Source organism: Nesoenas mayeri (assembly GCF_963082525.1).
Source record: "Nesoenas mayeri genome assembly, chromosome: 31".
Taxonomy (NCBI): Eukaryota; Metazoa; Chordata; class Aves; order Columbiformes; family Columbidae; genus Nesoenas; species Nesoenas mayeri.
Window position 1 is genome coordinate 87,549 of NC_137567.1, and position 21,112 is coordinate 108,660.

The window sequence follows — 21,112 nt, forward strand, 5'->3', positions numbered from 1 at the left end:
TGGGTGTCAGGGGTCCCTATAGGTGTCAGTGGTGCCCATGGGTGCTGGGGGGCTGTGGGTGGTTTGGGTGTCCCTGGGTGTCCCTGTGTGACCCCGTTGTCACTGTCCCTTGTCCCCAGCTGTGGCAGCAGCTGTGTGACCTGCTGTCCCAGCCCTGCAGTGGGTGTCAGGGGTTCCCATGGGTGTCAGGGGTCCCTATAGGTGTCAGTGGTTCCCATGGGTGCTGGGGGGCTCTGGGTGGTTTGGGTGTCCCTGGGTGTCCCTGTGTGACCCCGTTGTCACTGTCCCTTGTCCCCAGCTGTGGCAGGAGCTGTGTGACCTGCTGTCCCAGCCCTGCAGTGGGTGTCAGTGGTTCCTATGGGTGCTGGGGGGCTCTGGGTGGTTTCGGTGTCCCTGGATGTCACCCTATTGTCACTGTCCCTTGTCCCCAGCTGTGGCAGCAGCTGTGTGACCTGCTGTCCCAGCCCCTGCAGTGGGTGTCAGGAGTTCCTATGGGTGTCAGTGGTTCCCATGGGTGCTGGGGGGCTCTGGGTGCTTTGGGGGTGTCAGGTGGGGTTTAGGGGGCTCTGGGTGACCCTGTTGTCACTGTCCCTTGTCCCCAGCTGTGGCAGCAGCTGTGTGACCTGCTGTCCCAGCCCCTGCAGTGGGTGTCAGGGGTCCCTATGGGTGTCAGGGGTTCCCATGGGTGCTGGGGGTCTGTTGGTGGTTTGGGTGTCTCTGGGTGTCCATGGGTGTCCCTGTGTGACCCCGTTGTCACTGTCCCTTGTCCCCAGCTGTGGCAGGAGCTGTGTGACCTGCTGTCCCAGCCCTGCAGTGGGTGTCAGGGGTCCCTATGGGTGTCAGGGGTTCCCATGGGTGCTGGGTGTCCATGGGTGTCCCTGTGTGACCCTGTTGTCACTGTCCCTTGTCCCCAGCTGTGGCAGGAGCTGTGTGACCTGCTGTCCCAGCCCTGCAGTGGGTGTCAGGGGTCCCTATAGGTGTCAGGGGTTCCCATGGGTGCTGGGGGGCTGTTGGTGGTTTGGATGTCCCTGTGTGTCCCTCTGTGACCCTGTTGTCACTGTCCCTTGTCCCCAGCTGTGGCAGCAGCTGTGTGACCTGCTGTCCCAGCCCTGCAGTGGGTGTCAGGGGTCCCTATAGGTGTCAGTGGTTCCCATGGGTGCTGGGGGGCTGTTGGTGGTTTGGGTGTCCCTGGGTGTCCCTGTGTGACCCTGTTGTCACTGTCCCTTGTCCCCAGCTGTGGCAGCAGCTGTGTGACCTGCTGTCCCAGCCCTGCAGTGGGTGTCAGGGGTTCCCATGGGTGTCAGGGGTCCCTATAGGTGTCAGTGGTTCCCATGGGTGCTAGGGGGCTCTGGGTGGTTTGGGTGTCCCTGGGTGTCCCTGTGTGACCCTGTTGTCACTGTCCCTTGTCCCCAGCTGTGGCAGCAGCTGTGTGACCTGCTGTCCCAGCCCTGCAGTGGGTGTCAGGGGTTCCCATGGGTGTCAGGGGTTCCCATGGGTGTCAGGGGTCCCTATAGGTGTCAGTGGTTCCCATGGGTGCTGGGGGGCTGTGGGTGGTTTGGGTGTCCCTGGGTGTCCCTGTGTGACCCCGTTGTCACTGTCCCTTGTCCCCAGCTGTGGCAGGAGCTGTGTGACCTGCTGTCCCAGCCCTGCAGTGGGTGTCAGTGGTTCCTATGGGTGCTGGGGGGCTCTGGGTGGTTTCGGTGTCCCTGGATGTCACCCTATTGTCACTGTCCCTTGTCCCCAGCTGTGGCAGCAGCTGTGTGACCTGCTGTCCCAGCCCTGCAGTGGGTGTCAGGGGTTCCCATGGGTGTCAGGGGTTCCCATGGGTGTCAGGGGTCCCTATGGGTGTCAGTGGTTCCCATGGGTGCTGAGTGTCCCTGATGCCATTGTCCCCTTGTCCCCAGCTGTGGCAGCAGCTGTGTGACCTGCTGTCCCAGCCCTGCAGTGGGTGTCAGGGGTCCCTATGGGTGTCAGGGGTTCCCATGGGTGCTGGGTGTCCATGGGTGTCCCTGTGTGACCCCGTTGTCACTGTCCCTTGTCCCCAGCTGTGGCAGCAGCTGTGTGACCTGCTGTCCCAGCCCTGCAGTGGGTGTCAGGGGTTCCCATGGGTGTCAGGGGTTCCCATGGGTGTCAGGGGTCCCTATAGGTGTCAGTGGTTCCCATGGGTGCTGGGGGGCTGTTGGTGGTTTGGATGTCCCTGTGTGTCCCTCTGTGACCCTGTTGTCACTGTCCCTTGTCCCCAGCTGTGGCAGCAGCTGTGTGACCTGCTGTCCCAGCCCTGCAGTGGGTGTCAGGGATCCCTATGGGTGTCAGGGGTTCCCATGGGTGTCAGGGGTTCCCATGGGTGCTGGGTGTCCCTGAGTGTCCCTGGGTGACCCTGGTGCCATGTCCCTTGTCCCCAGCTGTGGCAGCAGCTGTGTGACCTGCTGTCCCAGCCCCTGGAGTGGGTGTCAGTGGTTCCCATGGGTGCTGGGGGGCTCTGGGTGCTTTGGGGGTGTCAGGTGGGGTTTAGGGGGCTCTGGGTGACCCTGTTGTCACTGTCCCTTGTCCCCAGCTGTGGCAGCAGCTGTGTGACCTGCTGTCCCAGCCCTGCAGTGGGTGTCAGGGGTTCCTATGGGTGTCAGGGGTTCCCATGGGTGTCAGGAGTCCCTATGGGTGTCAGTGGTTCCCATGGGTGCTGGGTGTCCCTGGGTGTCCCTGATGCCATTGTCCCCTTGTCCCCAGCTGTGGCAGCAGCTGTGTGACCTGCTGTCCCAGCCCTGCAGTGGGTGTCAGGGGTCCCTATGGGTGTCAGGGGTTCCCATGGGTGTCAGGGGTTCCCATGGGTGCTGGGTGTCCCTGGGTGTCCCTGGGTGACCCTGGTGCCATGTCCCTTGTCCCCAGCTGTGGCAGCAGCTGTGTGACCTGCTGTCCCAGCCCTGCAGTGGGTGTCAGGGGTTCCCATGGGTGCTGGGGGGCTCTGGGTGCTTTGGCGGTGTCAGGTGGGGTTTAGGGGGCTCTGGGTGACCCTGTTGTCACTGTCCCTTGTCCCCAGCTGTGGCAGCAGCTGTGTGACCTGCTGTCCCAGCCCTGCAGTGGGTGTCAGGGGTTCCCATGGGTGTCAGGGGTTCCCATGGGTGTCAGGGGTCCCTATAGGTGTCAGTGGTTCCCATGGGTGCTGGGGGGCTGTGGGTGGTTTGGGTGTCCCTGGGTGTCCCTGGGTGACCCCTTTGTCACTGTCCCTTGTCCCCAGCTGTGGCAGCAGCTGTGTGACCTGCTGTCCCAGCCCCTGCAGTGGGTGTCAGGGGTTCCCATGGGTGCTGGGGGGCTCTGGGTGGTTTGGGGGTCTCAGATGGGGTTTAGGGGGCTCTGGGTGACCCCGTTGTCACTGTCCCTTGTCCCCAGCTGTGGCAGCAGCTGTGTGACCTGCTGTCCCAGCCCCTGCAGTGGGTGTCAGGGGTCCCTATGGGTGTCAGGGGTTCCCATGGGTGCTGGGGGTCTGTTGGTGGTTTGGGTGTCTCTGGGTGTCTCTGGGTGTCCCTGGGTGACCCCGTTGTCACTGTCCCTTGTCCCCAGCTGTGGCAGGAGCTGTGTGACCTGCTGTCCCAGCACCCCGAGCGCATCCGCTCCCTGGACGCCGGCTCCATCATCCGGGGGGGCCTCACGCGCTTCACGGACCAGCTGGGCCGGCTCTGGGGGGCACTGGCCGACTGCTACATCCGCAGCGGCCACTTCGAGAAGGTGACGCGTCCCCAAGTGCCACCAGGACCCCGGCTCTGCACCCCAAACCTCCCCAGGGCCACCACAACCAGTGCCCCTTGTCCCCAGACCTCCCCAGGGCCACCACGGTCACCATCTTATGTCCCCAGACCTCCCCAGGGCCACCATGATCACTGTCCCCAAGGCAACCCAGGGCCACCAAGACCCCAGTTCTGCACCCCAAACCTCCCCAGGGCCACCATGGTCACTGTCCCTTGTCCCCAAACCACCCCAGGGCCACCAAGACCCCAGCTCTGCACCCCAAACCTCCCCAGGGCCACCACAGCCACTGTCTCTTGTCCCCAAACCAACTCAGGGCCACCATGGTCCCAGGGTTCTGTCCCCAGGGCCACCATGGTCACCGTCCCTTGTCCCCAGACCTCCCCAGGGCCACCATGGTCACTGTCCCCAAACCACCCCAGGGCCACCAAGACCCCAGCTCCGCACCCCAAACCTCCCCAGGGCCACCACAGTCACTGTCACTTGTCCCCAAACCACCCCAGGGCCACCATGGTCTCTTGTCCCCAAAACACCCCAGGGCCACCACAGCCACTGTCCCTTGTCCCCAAACCACCCCAGGGCCACCACAGCCCCAGGGTTCTGTCTCCAAGGCCACCATAGTCACTGTCCCTTGTCCCCAAACCTCCCCAGGGCCACCATGGTCCCAGGGTTCTGTCCCCAGGGCCACCATAGTCACTGTCACTTGTCCCCAAACCTCCCCAGGGCCACCATGGTCCCAGGGTTCTGTCCCCAGGGCCACCATAGTCACTGTCGCTTGTCCCCAAACCTCCCCAGGGCCACCATGGTCCCAGGGTTCTGTCCCCAGGGCCACCACAGTCACTGTCACTTGTCCCCAGACCTCCCCAGGGCCACCATGATCACTGTCCCCAAAGCAACCCAGGGCCACCAAGACCCCAGTTCTGCACCCCAAACCTCCCCAGGGCCACCATGGTCACTGTCCCTTGTCCCCAAACCACCCCAGGGCCACCAAGACCCCAGCTCTGCACCCCAAACCTCCCCAGGGCCACCACAGCCACTGTCTCTTGTCCCCAAACCAACCCAGGGCCACCATGGTCCCAGGGTTCTGTCCCCAGGGCCACCATGGTCACCGTCCCTTGTCCCCAGACCTCCCCAGGGCCACCATGGTCACTGTCCCCAAACCACCCCAGGGCCACCAAGACCCCAGCTCCGCACCCCAAACCTCCCCAGGGCCACCACAGTCACTGTCCCTTGTCCCCAAACCACCCCAGGGCCACCATGGTCTCTTGTCCCCAAAACACCCCAGGGCCACCACAGCCACTGTCCCTTGTCCCCAAACCACCCCAGGGCCACCACAGCCCCAGGGTTCTGTCCCCAAGGCCACCATAGTCACTGTCTCTTGTCCCCAAACCTCCCCAGGGCCACCATGGTCCCAGATTTCTGTCCCCAGGGCCACCACAGTCACTGTCACTTGTCCCCAGACCTCCTCAGGGCCACCATGATCACTGTCCCCAAACCAACCCAGGGCCACCAAGACCCCAGTTCTGCACCCCAAACCTCCCCAGGGCCACCATGGTCACTGTCCCTTGTCCCCAAACCACCCCAGGGCCACCAAGACCCCAGCTCTGCACCCCAAACCTCCCCAGGGCCACCACAGCCACTGTCTCTTGTCCCCAAACCACCCCAGGGCCACCATGGTCTCTTGTCCCCAAACCACCCCAGGGCCACCACAGCCCCAGGGTTCTGTCCCCAGGGCCACCATAGTCACTGTCCCTTGTCCCCAAACCTCCCCAGGGCCACCATGGTCTCTTGTCCCCAAACCACCCCAGGGCCACCATGGTCACTGTCCCCAAACCTCCCCAGGGCCACCACAGTCACCGTCCCTTGTCCCCAAACCTCCCCAGGGCCACCATGGTCCCAGGGTTCTGTCCCCAGGGCCACCATAGTCACTGTCCCTTGTCCCCAAACCTCCCCAGGGCCACCATGGTCCCTTGTCCCCAAACCACCCAAGGGCCACCAAGACCCCGGCTCCGCACCCCAAACCTCCCCAGGGCCACCACAGCCACTGTCTCTTGTCCCCAAACCACCCCAGGGCCACCATGGTCACTGTCCCCAAACCACCCAAGGGCCACCAAGACCCCGGTTCTGCACCCCAAACCTCCCCAGGGCCACCATGGTCACTGTCCCTTGTCCCCAAACCTCCCCAGGGCCACCACAACCACTGTCTCTTGTCCCCAAACCTCCCCAGGGCCACCATGGTCACTGTCCCTTGTCCCCAAACCTCCCCAGGGCCACCACAACCACTGTCTCTTGTCCCCAAACCTCCCCAGGGCCACCATGGTCCCAGGGTTCTGTCCTCAGGGCCACCACAGTCACTGTCCCTTGTCCCCAAACCAACCCAGGGCCACCATGGTCCCAGGGTTCTGTCCCCAGGGCCACCATAGTCACTGTCCCTTGTCCCCAAACCTCCCCAGGGCCACCATGGTCTCTTGTCCCCAAACCACCCCAGGGCCACCATGGTCACTGTCCCCAAACCTCCCCAGGGCCACCACAGTCACCGTCCCTTGTCCCCAAACCTCCCCAGGGCCACCATGGTCCCAGGTTTCTGTCCCCAGGGCCACCATAGTCACTGTCCCTTGTCCCCAAACCTCCCCAGGGCCACCATGGTCCCTTGTCCCCAAACCAACCCAGGGCCACCAAGACCCCGGTTCTGCACCCCAAACCTCCCCAGGGCCACCATGGTCCCAGGTTTCTGTCCCCAGGGCCACCACAGTCACTGTCCCTTGTCCCCAAACCTCCCCAGGGCCACCACAGTCACCGTCCCTTGTCCCCAAACCTCCCCAGGGCCACCATGGTCCCAGGTTTCTGTCCCCAGGGCCACCACAGTTACTGTCTTTTGTCCCCAAACCTCCCCAGGGCCACCATGGTCCCAGGGTTCTGTCCCCAGGGCCACCATGGTCACTGTCTTGTGTCCCCAAACCTCCCCAGGGCCACCATGGTCCCTTGTCCCCAAACCACCCAAGGGCCACCAAGACCCCGACTCCGCACCCCAAACCTCCCCAGGGCCACCACAGCCACTGTCTCTTGTCCCCAAACCAACCCAGGGCCACCATGGTCACTGTCCCCAAACCACCCAAGGGCCACCAAGACCCCGGTTCTGCACCCCAAACCTCCCCAGGGCCACCATGGTCACTGTCCTTTGTCCCCAAACCTCCCCAGGGCCACCACAACCACTGTCTCTTGTCCCCAAACCTCCCCAGGGCCACCACAACCACTGTCTCTTGTCCCCAAACCTCCCCAGGGCCACCATGGTCCCAGGGTTCTGTCCTCAGGGCCACCACAGTCACTGTCTTGTGTCCCCAAACCAACCCAGGGCCACCATGGTCCCAGGGTTCTGTCCCCAGGGCCACCACAGTCACTGTCACTTGTCCCCAAACCTCCCCAGGGCCACCATGGTCCCTTGTCCCCAAACCACCCCAGGGCCACCAGGACCCTGGCTCTGCACCCCAAACATCCCCAGGGCCACCATGGTCCCTTGTCCCCAAACCACCCCAGGGCCACCATGGTCCTCTGTCCCCAAACCTCCCCAGGGCCACCACAGTCACTGTCCCTTGTCCCCAAACCAACCCAGGGCCACCATGGTCCCAGGTTTCTGTCCCCAGGGCCACCACAGTTACTGTCTTTTGTCCCCAAACCTCCCCAGGGCCACCATGGTCCCAGGGTTCTGTCCCCAGGGCCACCATAGTCACTGTCCTTTGTCCCCAAACCACCCCAGGCCCACCATGGTCCCAGGGTTCTGTCCCCAGGGCCACCACAGTCACTGTCCCTTGTCCCCAAACCTCCCCAGGGCCACCATGGTCCCAGGTTTCTGTGCCCATGTTCCGGTGTCCCCGTCCCCCCTGTCCCCGTCCCCCCATCACCCGTGTCCCCATCCCCACGATCCGGTGTCCCCGTCCCCCCAGTTGCGGTGTCCCCATCCCCACAGTTCCGGTGTCCCCCTGTCACCCGTGTCCCCCTGTCCCCCGTGTCCCCATGTCCCCGTCACCCGTGTCCCCGTCCCCCCGGTTCTGGTGTCCCTGTCACCCGTGTCCCTGTCCCCGTGTGTCCCCCCGTGCTCCGGTGTCCCCGTCCCCTGTGTCCCCATGTCCCCGTCCCCCATGTCCCCGTGTCCCCGTCCCCCCGGTTGCGGCGTCCCCGTGCCCCTGGGTTGCGGTGTCCCTGTCCCCCTGTCACCCGTGTCCCCGTCCCCACGGTGCCAGTGTCCCCGTCACCCGTGTCCCCGTCCCCCTGGTGCCTGTGTCCCCGTCCCCACGGTTCCGGTGTCCCCGTGTCCCTGTCCCCCCGTCACCTGTGTCCCTGTCCCCCGTGTCCCCATGTCCCTGTCACCCGTGTCCCCGTCCCCCCGGTTCTGGTGTCCCTGTCACCCGTGTCCCTGTCCCCGTGTGTCCCCCCGTCGCCCGTGTCCCAGTCCCCCCGTCACCCGTGTCCCAGTCCCCCCGTCACCCATGTCCATGTCCCCGTGTCCCCGTCCCCCCGGTTGTGGCGTCCCCGTCCCCCTGGGTTGCGGCGTCCCTGTCCCTCCGTCACCCGTGTCCCTGTCCCCACGGTGCCAGTGTCCCCGTCACCCGTGTCCCCGTCCCCTCGTCCCCCATGTCCCCGTCCCCTCGTCCCCCGTGTCCCCGTCCCCTCGTCCCCCGTGTCCCCGTCCCCCGTGTCCCCGTGTCCCTGTCCCCCCGTCCCCCGTCACCTGTGTCCCTGTCCCGCTGTGTTCCGGTGTCCCCATCCCCCCATCACCCGTGTCCCCGTCCCCCCGGTTCTGGTGTCCCTGTCACCCGTGTCCGTGTCCCCGTCCCCCCATCACCCGTGTCCCCGTCCCCCCGTCACCTGTGTCCCCATCCCCCATGTCCCCATCCCCCGTGTCCCCGTCCCCATGGTTCCGGTGTCCCTGTGTCCTCGTCCCCCGTGTCCCCGTCCCCCGTGTCCCCATCCCCACGGTTCCGGTGTCCCCGTGTCCCCGTCGCCTGTGTCCCCCGTGTCCCCCGTGTCCCCGGTTCCGGTGTCCCCGTCCCCACAGTTCCAGTGTCCCCATCCCCCCGTCACCCGTGTCCCCATCCCCACGGTGCCGGTGTCCCTGTCCCCCCGTCACCTGTGTCCCCGTCACCCGTGTCCCCGTCCCCACAGTTCCGGTGTCCCTGTCCCCCCGTCACCTGTGTCCCCATCCCCCGTGTCCCCGTCCCCCCGGTTCCGGTGTCCCCGTCCCCCCGTCCCGTCCCCTGTGTCCCTGTCACCCGTGTCCCCGTCCCCCCGGTTCCAGTGTCCCCGTCCCCCCGTCACCTGTGTCCCTGTCGCCCATGTCCCCATGTCCCCGTCCCCCGTGTCCCCGTCCCCCCCATTCCGGTGTCCCCGTCCCCCTGTCCCCCGTGTCCCCGTCCCCCCGTCCTGTCCCCTGTGTCCCTGTCACCCGTGTCCCCGTCCCCCCGTGTTCCGGTGTCCCCGTCCCCACGGTTCCGGTGTCCCCGTGTCCCTGTCCCCCTGTCACCTGTGTCCCTGTCCCCCGTGTCCCCATGTCCCTGTCACCCGTGTCCCCGTCCCCCCGGTTCTGGTGTCCCTGTCACCCGTGTCCCTGTCCCCGTGTGTCCCCCCGTCACTCGTGTCCCAGTCCCCCCGTCACCCGTGTCCCAGTCCCCCCGTCACCCATGTCCATGTCCCCATGTCCCCATCCCCCCAGTTGCGGCGTCCCCGTCCCCCTGGGTTGCGGCGTCCCTGTCCCCCCGTCACCCGTGTCCCTGTCCCCACGGTGCCAGTGTCCCCGTCCCCCCGTCACCCGTGTCCCCGTCTCCTCGTCCCCCGTGTCCCCGTGTCCCCGTCCCCCGTGTCCCCGTCCCCCCGTCCCTCGTCCCCCCCGTTCCCTGTGTCCCCGTCCCCCCCATTCCGGTGTCCCCGTCCCCCGTGTCCCCCGTGTCCCCGTCCCCCGTGTCCCCCGTGTCCCCGTCCCCATGGTTCCGGTGTCCCTGTGTCCTTGTCCCCCATGTCCCCGTCCCCCATGTCCCCCCGTGTCCCCCGTCCCACGTTGCGTTGTCGGCAGGCGCGGGACGTGTACGAGGAGGCGGTGCAGACGGTGGTGACGGTGCGGGACTTCACGCAGGTGTTCGACAGCTACGCGCAGTTCGAGGAGAGCGTCATCGCCGCCCGCATGGACAGCGCGGCCCCCGACGACGACGGTGCGGGGGGCGCAAAATGGAGGGGCGCAGGGTCCCCAGAAACACGGGGGGTTGGGGGGTCCTGCCTCAGTTTCCCCAAAAATGGGGGTTTGGGGGTTTGTGCCTCAGTTTCCCTGGTCCCCCTGCTACTCCCATGTCCCCTGATCCCCTCATCCCCCCGTGTCCCCTGACGTGTCCCCCGTGTCCCCTGATCCCCCCATGTCCCCCATGTCCCCTGATCCCCCCGTGTCCACCTGTCCCCTGACCCCCCTGTGTCCCCCATGTCCCCTGACCCCCCCATGTCCCCATGTCCCCTGATCCCCCCATGTCCCCTGATCCCCCCGTGTCCACCTGTCCCCTGACCCCCCCTGTGTCCCCCATGTCCCCTGACCCTCCCATGTCCCCGTGTCCCCTGACCCCCTCATGTCCCCATGTCCCCTGACCCCGCCATGTCCCCATGTCCCCTGACCCCCTCATGTCCCCTGACCCCCCTGTGTCCCCCATGTCCCCTGACCCCCCTGTGTCCCCATGTCCCCTGACCCCCTCATGTCCCCTGATCCCCCCATGTCCCCCGTGTCCCCTGACCCCCCCATGTCCCCTGATCCCCCCATGTCCCCCATGTCCCCTGACCCCCCTGTGTCCCCCATGTCCCCTGTGTCCCCTGATCCCCCCGTGTCCCCCGTGTCCCCTATGTCCCCTGATCCCCCCGTGTCCCCCGTGTCCCTCATGTCCCCTGATCCCCTCGTGTCCCCCATGTCCCCCATGTCCCCTGATCCCCCCATGTCCCCCATGTCCCCTGTGTCCCCTGATCCCCCCGTGTCCCCCATGTCCCCCATGTCCCCTGATCCCCCCATGTCCCCCATGTCCCCTGATCCCCCCATGTCCCCTGATCCTCCCGTGTCCCCCATGTCCCCTGTGTCCCCTGATCCTCCCGTGTCCCCCATGTCCCCTGACCCCCCCATGTCCCCCATGTCCCCTGATCCCCCATGTCCCCTGACGTGTCCCCGTGTCCCCTGTGTCCCCAGGGGAGGTGGAGCTGGAGCTGCGGCTGGCGCGGTTCGAGCGGCTGATGTCGCGGCGGCCGCTGCTGCTGAACAGCGTCCTGCTGCGCCAGAACCCGCACAACGTGCACGAGTGGCACAAGCGCGTGCAGCTGTACGAGGGACAGCCCCAGCAGGTGGGGACACCGGGGGGGACACGGGGACACTCGGGGGTGATGGGGACTCAGGGTGTAGGGGGACACGGGGACACTTGGGGGGTGATGGGGACTCAGGGACACGGGGACAATCGGGGGTGATGGGGATGTGGGGTGTAGGGGAACACTGGGGACACCAGGGACAGTCAGGGAGTATTGGGGACGTGGGGTATATGGGGACACAGGGACACTCAGCGGGGGTGATGGGGATGTGGGGTGTAGGGGGACACTGGGGACACCAGGGACACTCGGGGGGTGATGGGGATGTGGGGTGTAGGGGGACACAGGGACACCAGGGACATTCAGGGGGTGATGGGGATGTGGGGTGTAGGGAGACACAGGGGACACTTGGGGGGTGATGGGGACATGGGGTGTAGGGGGACACTTGGGGGGTGACGGGGACTCAGGGACACCAGGGACATGGGGACACTCGGGGGGTGATGGGGATGTGGGGTGTAGGGGGACACTGGGGACACTCTGGGGGTGATGGGGATGTGGGGTGTAGGGGAACACTGGGGACAGCAGGGACACTTGGGGCATGATAGGGACATGGGGTGTAGGGGGACACTTGGGGGGTGATGGGGACTCAGGGACACAGGGACAATCGGGGGTGATGGGGATGTGGGGTGTAGGGGGACACGGGGACACTTGGGGGGTGATGGGGACGTGGGGTGTAGGGGGACACTGGGAACACTTGGGGGGTGACGGGGACTCAGGGACACCAGGGACACGGGGACACTCGGGGGGTGATGGGGATGTGGGGTGTAGGGGGACACTGGGGACACTTGGGGGGTGATGGGGACTCAGGGACACAGGGACAATCGGGGGTGATGGGGATGTGGGGTGTAGGGGGACACTGGGGACACCGGGGACACTTGGAGGGTGATGGGGATGTGGGGTGTAGAGGGACACTGAGGACACTCTGGGGGTGATGGGGATGTGGGGTGTAGGGGAACACTGGGGACACTCTGGGGGTGATGGGGATGTGGGGTGTAGGGGAACACTGGGGACAGCAGGGACACTTGGGGCATGATAGGGACATGGGGTGTAGGGGGACACTTAGGGGGTGATGGGGACTCAGGGACACAGGGACAGTCGGGGGTGATGGGGATGTGGGGTGTAGGGGGACACGGGGACACTTGGGGGGTGATGGGGACGTGGGGTGTAGGGGGACACTGGGAACACTTGGGGGGTGACGGGGACTCAGGGACACCAGGGACACGGGGACACTCGGGGGGTGATGGGGATGTGGGGTGTAGGGGGACACTGGGGACAGCAGGGACACTTGGGGCATGATAGGGACATGGGGTGTAGGGGGACACTTGGGGGGTGATGGGGACTCAGGGACACAGGGACAATCGGGGGTGATGGGGATGTGGGGTGTAGGGGGACACGGGGACACTTGGGGGGTGATGGGGACGTGGGGTGTAGGGGGACACTGGGAACACTTGGGGGGTGACGGGGACTCAGGGACACCAGGGACACGGGGACACTCGGGGGGTGATGGGGATGTGGGGTGTAGGGGGACACTGGGGACACTTGGGGGGTGATGGGGACTCAGGGACACGGGGACAATCGGGGGTGATGGGGATGTGGGGTGTAGGGGGACACTGGGGACACCGGGGACACTTGGAGGGTGATGGGGATGTGGGGTGTAGAGGGACACTGAGGACACTCTGGGGGTGATGGGGATGTGGGGTGTAGGGGGACACTGGGGACAGCAGGGACACTTGGGGCATGATAGGGACATGGGGTGTAGGGGGACACTTGGGGGGTGATGGGGACTCAGGGACATGGGGACAATCGAGGGTGATGGGGATGTGGGGTGTAGGGGGACACGGGGACACTTGGGGGGTGATGGGGACGTGGGGTGTAGGGGGACACTGGGAACACTTGGGGGGTGACGGAGACTCAGGGACACCAGGGACACGGGGACACTCGGGGGGTGATGAGGATGTGGGGTGTAGGGGGATACCAGGGACACTTGGAGGGTGACGGGGACTCAGGGACACAGGGACACTTGGGGGGTGATGGGGACGTGGGGTGTAGGGGAACACTGGGGACACCAGGGACACTCGGGGGGTGATGGGGATGTGGGGTGTAGGGGGACACAGGGACACTTAGGGGGTGACAGTGGGGCTGTCCCCATTGTCCCCAGATCATCAGCACGTACACCGAGGGGTGTCCCCATTGTCCCCCGTCCCCGCGGTGTCCCCATTGTCCCCTTTGTCCCCAGATCATCAGCACGTACACCGAGGGGTGTCCCCATTGTCCCCCCGTCCCCGCGGTGTCCCCATTGTCCCCTTTGTCCCCAGATCATCAGCACGTACACCGAGGCCGTGCACCTGGGGGGTGTCCGCATTGTCCCCCGTCCCCGCGGTGTCCCCATTGTCCCCTTTGTCCCCAGATCATCAGCACGTACACCGAGGCCGTGCGCACCGTGGACCCCCAGAAGGCCACGGGCCGGCCCCACGGGCTCTGGGTGGCGTTCGCCCCGCTTCTACGAGGACAACGGGCAGCTGGAGGACGTGAGTGGCACCTGTCACCCCTGGGGACACCGACTGTCACCCCTGGGGACACCCACCCACCTGTCACCCCTGGGGACACCGACTGTCACCTCCTGAGACACCCACCCACCTGGCACCAGTGGGGGCACCGACTGTCACCTCCTGAGACACCCACCCACCTGGCACCTGTGGAGACACTGACTGTCACCCTGGGACACCCACTCACCTGTCACCTCCTGGGGACACCGACTGTCACCTCTGGGGACAACCACCCACCTGGCACCTGTGGGGACACCGACTGTCACCCCTGGGGACACCCACCCACCTGGCACCTGTGGGGACACCGACTGTCACCCCTGGGGACACCCACCCACCTGGCACCCCTGGGGACACCAACTGTCACCCTGGGACACCCACCTAACTGTCACCCCTGGGACACCCACCTAACTGTCGCCTCCTGGGGACACCCGCCCACCTGTCACCTTTGGGGACACCCACCCACTTGTCACCTCCTGTGGACACTCGCCCACCTGTCACCCCTGTGGACACTCGCCCACCTGTCACCTCCTGGGGACACCGACTGTCACCTCCTGAGACACCCACCCACCTGGCACTCCCAGGGACACCAACTGTCACCTCCTGAGACACCCACCCACCTGACACCTGTGGGGACACCGACTGTCACCCCTGGGGACACCGACTGTCACCTCCTGAGACACCCACCCACCTGGCACCTGTGGGGACACTGACTGTCACCCTGGGACACCCACCCGCCTGTCACCTCCTGGGGACACCGACTGTCACCTCTGGGGACACCGACTGTCACCTCCTGAGACACCCACCCACTTGGCACCCCCGGGGACACCGACTGTCACCTCCTGGGGACACCGACTGTCACCCTGAGACACCCACCTAACTGTCACCTCCTGGGGACACCTGCCCGCCTGTCACCCCTGGGGACACCCACCCACCTGTCACCCCTGGGGACACCGACTGTCACCCCTGGGGACACCCACCCACCTGGCACCTGTGGGGACACCAACCCACCCACCCACCTGGCACCCCCGGGGACACCCACCTAACTGTCACCTCCTGGGGACACCCGCCCGCCTGTCACCTTTGGAGACACCTACCCACCTATCACCTCCTGTGGACACTCGCCCACCTGTCACCTCCTGGGGACACCGACTGTCACCTCCTGAGACACCCACCCACCTGGCACCTGTGGGGACACCGACTGTCACCCCTGGGGACACCCACTCACCTGGCACCTGTGGGGACACCAACCCACCCACCCACCTGGCACCCCCGGGGACACCGACTGTCACCCCTGGGACACCCACCTAACTGTCACCTCCTGGGGACACCTACCCACCTATCACCTCCTGTGGACACTCGCCCACCTGTCACCTCCTGGGGACACCGACTGTCACCTCCTGAGACACCTACCCACTTGGCACCTGTGGGGACACCGACTGTCACCCTGGGACACCCACCCGCCTGTCACCTCCTGGGGACACCGACTGTCACCTCCTGAGACACCCACCCACTTGGTACCTCTGGGGACACCGACTGTCACCTCTGGGGACACCGACTGTCACCCCTGGGACACCCACCCACCTGTCACCCCTGGGGACACCGACTGTCACCTCTGGGGACACTGTCACCCTGAGACACCCATCTAACTGTCACCCTGGGGACACCCACCCGCCTGTCACCTCCTGGGGACACCGACTGTCACCTCCTGGGGACACCGACTGCCACCTCTGGGACACCCACCCACCTGGCACGTCCTGGGACCCCAATTGTCCCCAGTGTCCCCAAACCTGCCTGTCCCTTGAGTGTCCCCCAAGTGTCCCCTGTGTCCCCAAACCCTGGGTGTCCCCCCATCTCCCCCAAACTGTCACTGTCCCCACGTGTCCCCAAACCATCGGTATCCCCAAACCATCGGTGTCCCCCTATCTCCCCCAAACTGTCACTGTCCCCATGTGTCCCCAAACCATCGGTGTCCCCAAACCATCGGTGTCCCCAAACCATTGATGTCCCCAAACCATTGGTGTCCCCCCATCTGCCCCAAACTGTCACTGTCCCTATGTGTCCCCAAACCATCGGTGTCCCCAAACCATTGGTGTCCCCTCATCTCCTCTAAACTGTCACTGTCCCTATCGGTGTCCCCAACCCATCGGTGTCCCCAACCCATCAGTGTCCCCAAACCATCAGTGTCCCCCCATCTCCCCCAAACTGTCACTGTCCCCATCGGTGTCCCCAAACCATCGTTGTCCCCAAACTCTGGGTGTCCCCCCATCTCCCCTAAACTGTCAGTGTCCCCATATGTCCCCAACCCATCAGTGTCCCCTCATCTCCCCAAACTATCTGTGTCCCCCCATCTGCCCCAAACTGTCACTGTCCCCATGTGTCCCCAAACCATCGGTGTCCCCAAACCATCGGTGTCCCCATGTGTCCCCAAACCATCGGTGTCCCCCCATCTCCCCCAAACTGTCACTGTCCCCATATGTCCCCCAAACCTGCCTGTCTCCTGTGTCCCCAAACCCTGGGTGTACCCCCGTGTCCCCAAACCATCAGTGTCCCCAAACCATCGGTGTCCCCCCATCTCCCCCAAACTGTCACTGTCCCCATGTGTCCCCCCAAACCATCGGTGTCCCCAAACCATCGGTGTCCCCAAACCATTGATGTCCCCAAACCATTGGTGTCCCCAAACCTTGGGTGTCCCCTTATCTCCCCCAAACTGTCACTGTCCCCATGTCCCCACACCTGCCTGTCCCCTGTGTCCCCCCATCTCCCCCAAACTGTCACTATCCCCATGTGTCCCCAAACCATCGATGTCCCCAAACCATCGGCGTCGCCCCATCTCCCCCAAACTGTCACTGTCCCCAAACCATTGGTGTCCCCAAACCATCGGTGTCCCCCCATCTCTCCCAAACTGTCACTGTCCCCATGTGTCCCCAAACCATCAGTGTCCCCAAACCATCGGTGTCCCCCCATCTCTCCCAAACTGTCACTATCCCCATGTGTCCCCAAACCATCAGTGTCCCCAAACCATCGGTGTCCCCCCATATCCCCCAAACTGTCACTGTCCCCAAACCATCGGTGTCCCCAAACCATTGGTGTCCCCCCATCTGCCCCAAACTGTCACTGTCCCCATGTGTCCCCAAACCATCGGTGTCCCCAGACCATCGGTGTCCCCAAACCATTGATGTCCCCAAACCATCGGTGTCCCCAAACCATCAGTGTCCCCCCATCTGCCCCAAACTGTCACTGTCCTCATGTGTCCCCAAACCATCGGTGTCCCCAAACCATCGGTGTCCCCAAACCATTGATGTCCCCAAACCATTGGTGTCCCCCCATCTGCCCCAAACTGTCACTGTCCCTATGTGTCCCCAAACCATCGGTGTCCCCAAACCATTGGTGTCCCCTCATCTCCTCTAAACTGTCACTGTCCCCATCGGTGTCCCCAACCCATCGGTGTCCCCAAACCATCGGTGTCCCCCCATCTCCCCTAAACTGTCACTGTCCCCATCGGTGTCCCCAAACCATCGTTGTCCCCAAACTCTGGGTGTCCCCCCATCTCCCCTAAACTGTCAGTGTCCCCATATGTCCCCAACCCATCAGTGTCCCCTCATCTCCCCAAACTATCTGTGTCCCCCCATCTGCCCCAAACTGTCACTGTCCCCATGTGTCCCCAAACCATCGGTGTCCCCAAACCATCGGTGTCCCCATGTGTCCCCAAACCATCGGTGTCCCCCCATCTCCCCCAAACTGTCACTGTCCCCATATGTCCCCAAACCTGCCTGTCTCCTGTGTCCCCAAACCCTGGGTGTACCCCCGTGTCCCCAAACCATCAGTGTCCCCAAACCATCGATGTCCCCCCATCTCCCCCAAACTGTCACTGTCCCCATGTGTCCCCAAACCATTGGTGTCCCCAAACCATTGGTGTCCCCAAACCATCGGTGTCCCCAAACCATTGATGTCCCCAAACCATTGGTGTCCCCAAACCTTGGGTGTCCTCTTATCTCCCCCAAACTGTCACTGTCCCCATGTCCCCACACCTGCCTGTCCCTTGTGTCCCCCCATCCCCCCAAACTGTCACTATCCCCATGTGTCCCCAAACCATCAGTGTCCCCAAACCATCGGTGTCCCCCCATATCCCCCAAACTGTCACTGTCCCCAAACCATCGGTGTCCCCAAACCATCGGTGTCCCCCCATCTCTCCCAAACTGTCACTGTCCCCATGTGTCCCCAAACCATCAGTGTCCCCAAACCATCGGTGTCCCCCCATCTCTCCCAAACTGTCACTGTCCCCATGTGTCCCCAAACCATCAGTGTCCCCAAACCATCGGTGTCCCCCCATCTCTCCCAAACTGTCACTATCCCCATGTGTCCCCAAACCATCAGTGTCCCCAAACCATCGGTGTCCCCCCATATCCCCCAAACTGTCACTGTCCCCAAACCATCGGTGTCCCCAAACCATTGGTGTCCCCCCATCTGCCCCAAACTGTCACTGTCCCCATGTGTCCCCAAACCATCGGTGTCCCCAACCCATCGGTGTCCCCCCATCTCCCCCAAACTGTCACTGTCCCCATGTGTGTCCCCAAACCATCGGTGTCCCCAAACCATCAGTGTCCCCCATCTCCCCCAAACTGTCACTGTCCCCATGTGTCCCCAAACCATCAGTGTCCCCCCATCTCCCCCAAACTGTCACTGTCCCCAAACCATCGGTGTCCCCCCATCTCCCCCAAACTGTCACCGTCCCCATGTGTCCCCAAACCATCGGTGTCCCCAAACCATCAGTGTCCCCAAACCCTGAGTGTCCCCCCATATCCCCCAAACTGTCACTGTCCCCAAACCATTGATGTCCCCAAACCATCGGTGTCCCCAACCCATCGGTGTCCCCCCATCTCCCCCAAACTGTCCCCATCCTCATATGTCCTCAAACCTGCCTGTCCCCCATCTCCCCAGCTCTACCTGTCCCCCCGTGTCCCCCCATGTCCCCATGGTCCCCATTGTCCCCATTGTCCCCCGGTGTCCCCAGGCCCGCACCATCCTGACCAAGGCCACCCGCGTGCGGTTCCGCCGCGTCGAGGACCTGGCGGCTGTTTGGTGCGAGTTCGGCGAGATGGAGCTGAGACACCACAACTACCAGGAGGCCCTGAGCATCCTGCGGGTACGGGGGGGTCCCCAAATCTATAGGGGGGTCCCCAAACCTGGGGTGGGTCCCCTGGGGACAATGGGGATGCAACCAGACGCCTGGGTCCCCTGGGGCTTGGGGGGGTGGAGCTGAGACACTACATGGGGCCCTGAGCATCCTGTGGGTAGCGGGGGGTCCCCAAACCTATGGGGGGGTCCCCAAATCTGGGAGGGTCCCCAAATCTGAAGGGGGGTCCCTGGGGACAGTGGGGATGCGGCCGGACGCCTGGGTCCCCTGGGGCTTGGGGGGGTGGAGCTGGGACACCACAACTACCAGGAGGCCGTGAGCATCCTGCGGGTACGGGGGGGTCCCCAAATCTATAGGGGGGTCCCCAAACCTGGGGTGGGTCCCCTGGGACAATGGGGATGCAGCCGGACGCCTGGGTCCCCTGGGGCTTGGGGGGGTGGAGCTGAGACACTACATGGGGCCCTGAGCATCCTGTGGGTAGCGGGGGGGTCCCCAAACCTATGGGGGGGTCCCCAAATCTGGGGGGGTCCCCAAACCTGGGGTGGGTCCCCTGGGGACAATGGGGATGCAACCGGACGCCTGGGTCCCCTGGGGCTTGGGGGGGTGGAGCTGAGACACTACATGGGGCCCTGAGCATCCTGTGGGTAGCGGGGGGTCCCCAAACCTATGGGGGGGTCCCCAAATCTGGGGGGGTCCCCAAATCTGAAGGGGGGTCCCTGGGGACAGTGGGGATGCGGCCGGACGCCTGGGTCCCCTGGGGCTTGAGGGGGTGGAGCTGAGACACTACATGGGGCCCTGAGCATCCTGTGGGTAGCGGGGGGTCCCCAAACCTATGGAGGGGTCCCCACATCTGGGGGTGGGTCCCCAAATCTGAAGGGGGGTCCCTGGGGACAGTGGGGATGCGGCCGGACGCCTGGGTCCCCTGGGGCTTGGGGGGGTGGAGCTGAGACACTACATGGGGCCCTGAGCATCCTGTGGGTAGCAGGGGGTCCCCAAACCTATGGGGGGGTCCCCAAACCTGGGGGGGGTCCCCTGGGGACAATGGGGATGCAACCGGACGCCTGGGTCCCCTGGGGCTTGGGGGGGTGGAGCTGAGACACTGCATGGGGCCCTGAGCATCCTGTGGGTAGCGGGGGGTCCCCAAACCTATGGGGGGGTCCCCAAATCTTGGGGGGGTCCCCAAACCTGGGATGGGTCCCCTGGGGACAATGGGGATGCAGCCGGACGCCTGGGTCCCCTGGGGCTTGGGGGGGTGGAGCTGAGACACTACATAGGGCCCTGAGCATCCTGTGGGTAGCAGGGGGTCCCCAAACCTATGGGGGGGTCCCCAAATCTGGGGAGGTCCCCAAATCTGAAGGGGGGTCCCTGAGGACAATGGGGATGCAACCGGACGCCTGGGTCCCCTGGGGCTTGGGGGGGTGGAGCTGAGACACTACATGGGACCCTGAGCATCCTGTGGGTAGCGGGGGGTCCCCAAACCTATGGGGGGGTCCCCAAATCTGGGGGGGTCCCCAAATCTGAAAGGGGGTCCCTGGGGACAGTGGGGATGCGGCCGGACGCCTGGGTCCCCTGGGGCTTGGGGGGGTGGAGCTGAGACACTACATGGGGCCCTGAGCATCCTGTGGGTAGTGGGGGGTCCCCAAACCTGGGGGGGGTCCCCAAACCTGGTTTGGGTCACTGGGGACAGTGGGGACATCTGGGTCCCCTAAAGGGACACTTGGGTCCCCTATGGGAACACCTGGATCCCCTAAAGTGACACTTGGGTCCCCTGTGGGCACTCCTGGGTCCCCTGTGGGCACTCCTGGGTCCCTTAACAGGACATCTTGGTCCCCTAAAGGGAACACCTGGGTCCCCTATGGGCACTCGTGAGTCCCCTAAAGTGACGCCTGGGTCCCCTATGGGAACTCCTGGGTCCCTTAACAGAACATCTGGGCCCCTGAAGTGACATCTGGGTCCCCTAAGGGAACTCCTGGATCCCATATGGGAACACCTGGGTCCCATAAGGGAACTCCTGGGTCCCATATGGGAACACCTGGGTCCCCTGTAGTGACACTTGGGTCCCCTAAGGGAATTCCTGGGTCCCCTAAAGTGAGACTTGGGTCCCCTAAGGGAATTCCTGGGTCCCCTAAAGTGAGACCTGGATCCCCTGAAGTGACTCCTGGGTCCCCTAAGGGAACACCTGGGTCCCCTATGGGCACTCCTGGGTCCCCTGTAGTGACACCTGGGTTCCCTGAAGTGACTCCTGGGTCCCTTGTGGGCACTCCTGTGTCCCCTAAAGTGACACCTGGGTCCCCTATGGGAACTCCTGTGTCCCTTGACG

General features: G+C 64.6%; 1 protein-coding gene across 1 annotated transcript in view; it reads left to right on the forward strand.

Moving 5' to 3' along the window:
• XAB2 (XPA binding protein 2) overlaps nt 1–21,112 on the forward strand; it is a gene marked incomplete at both ends in the record, with an annotated part of 104,677 nt that overhangs the window by 13,295 nt on the left and 70,270 nt on the right. Inside the window, 6 exon segments of the mRNA XM_080361301.1 lie at nt 3,556–3,720; nt 9,803–9,938; nt 10,943–11,094; nt 13,520–13,606; nt 13,608–13,640; nt 18,670–18,801. Coding sequence (XP_080217427.1) covers nt 3,556–3,720; nt 9,803–9,938; nt 10,943–11,094; nt 13,520–13,606; nt 13,608–13,640; nt 18,670–18,801 — 705 coding nt within the window.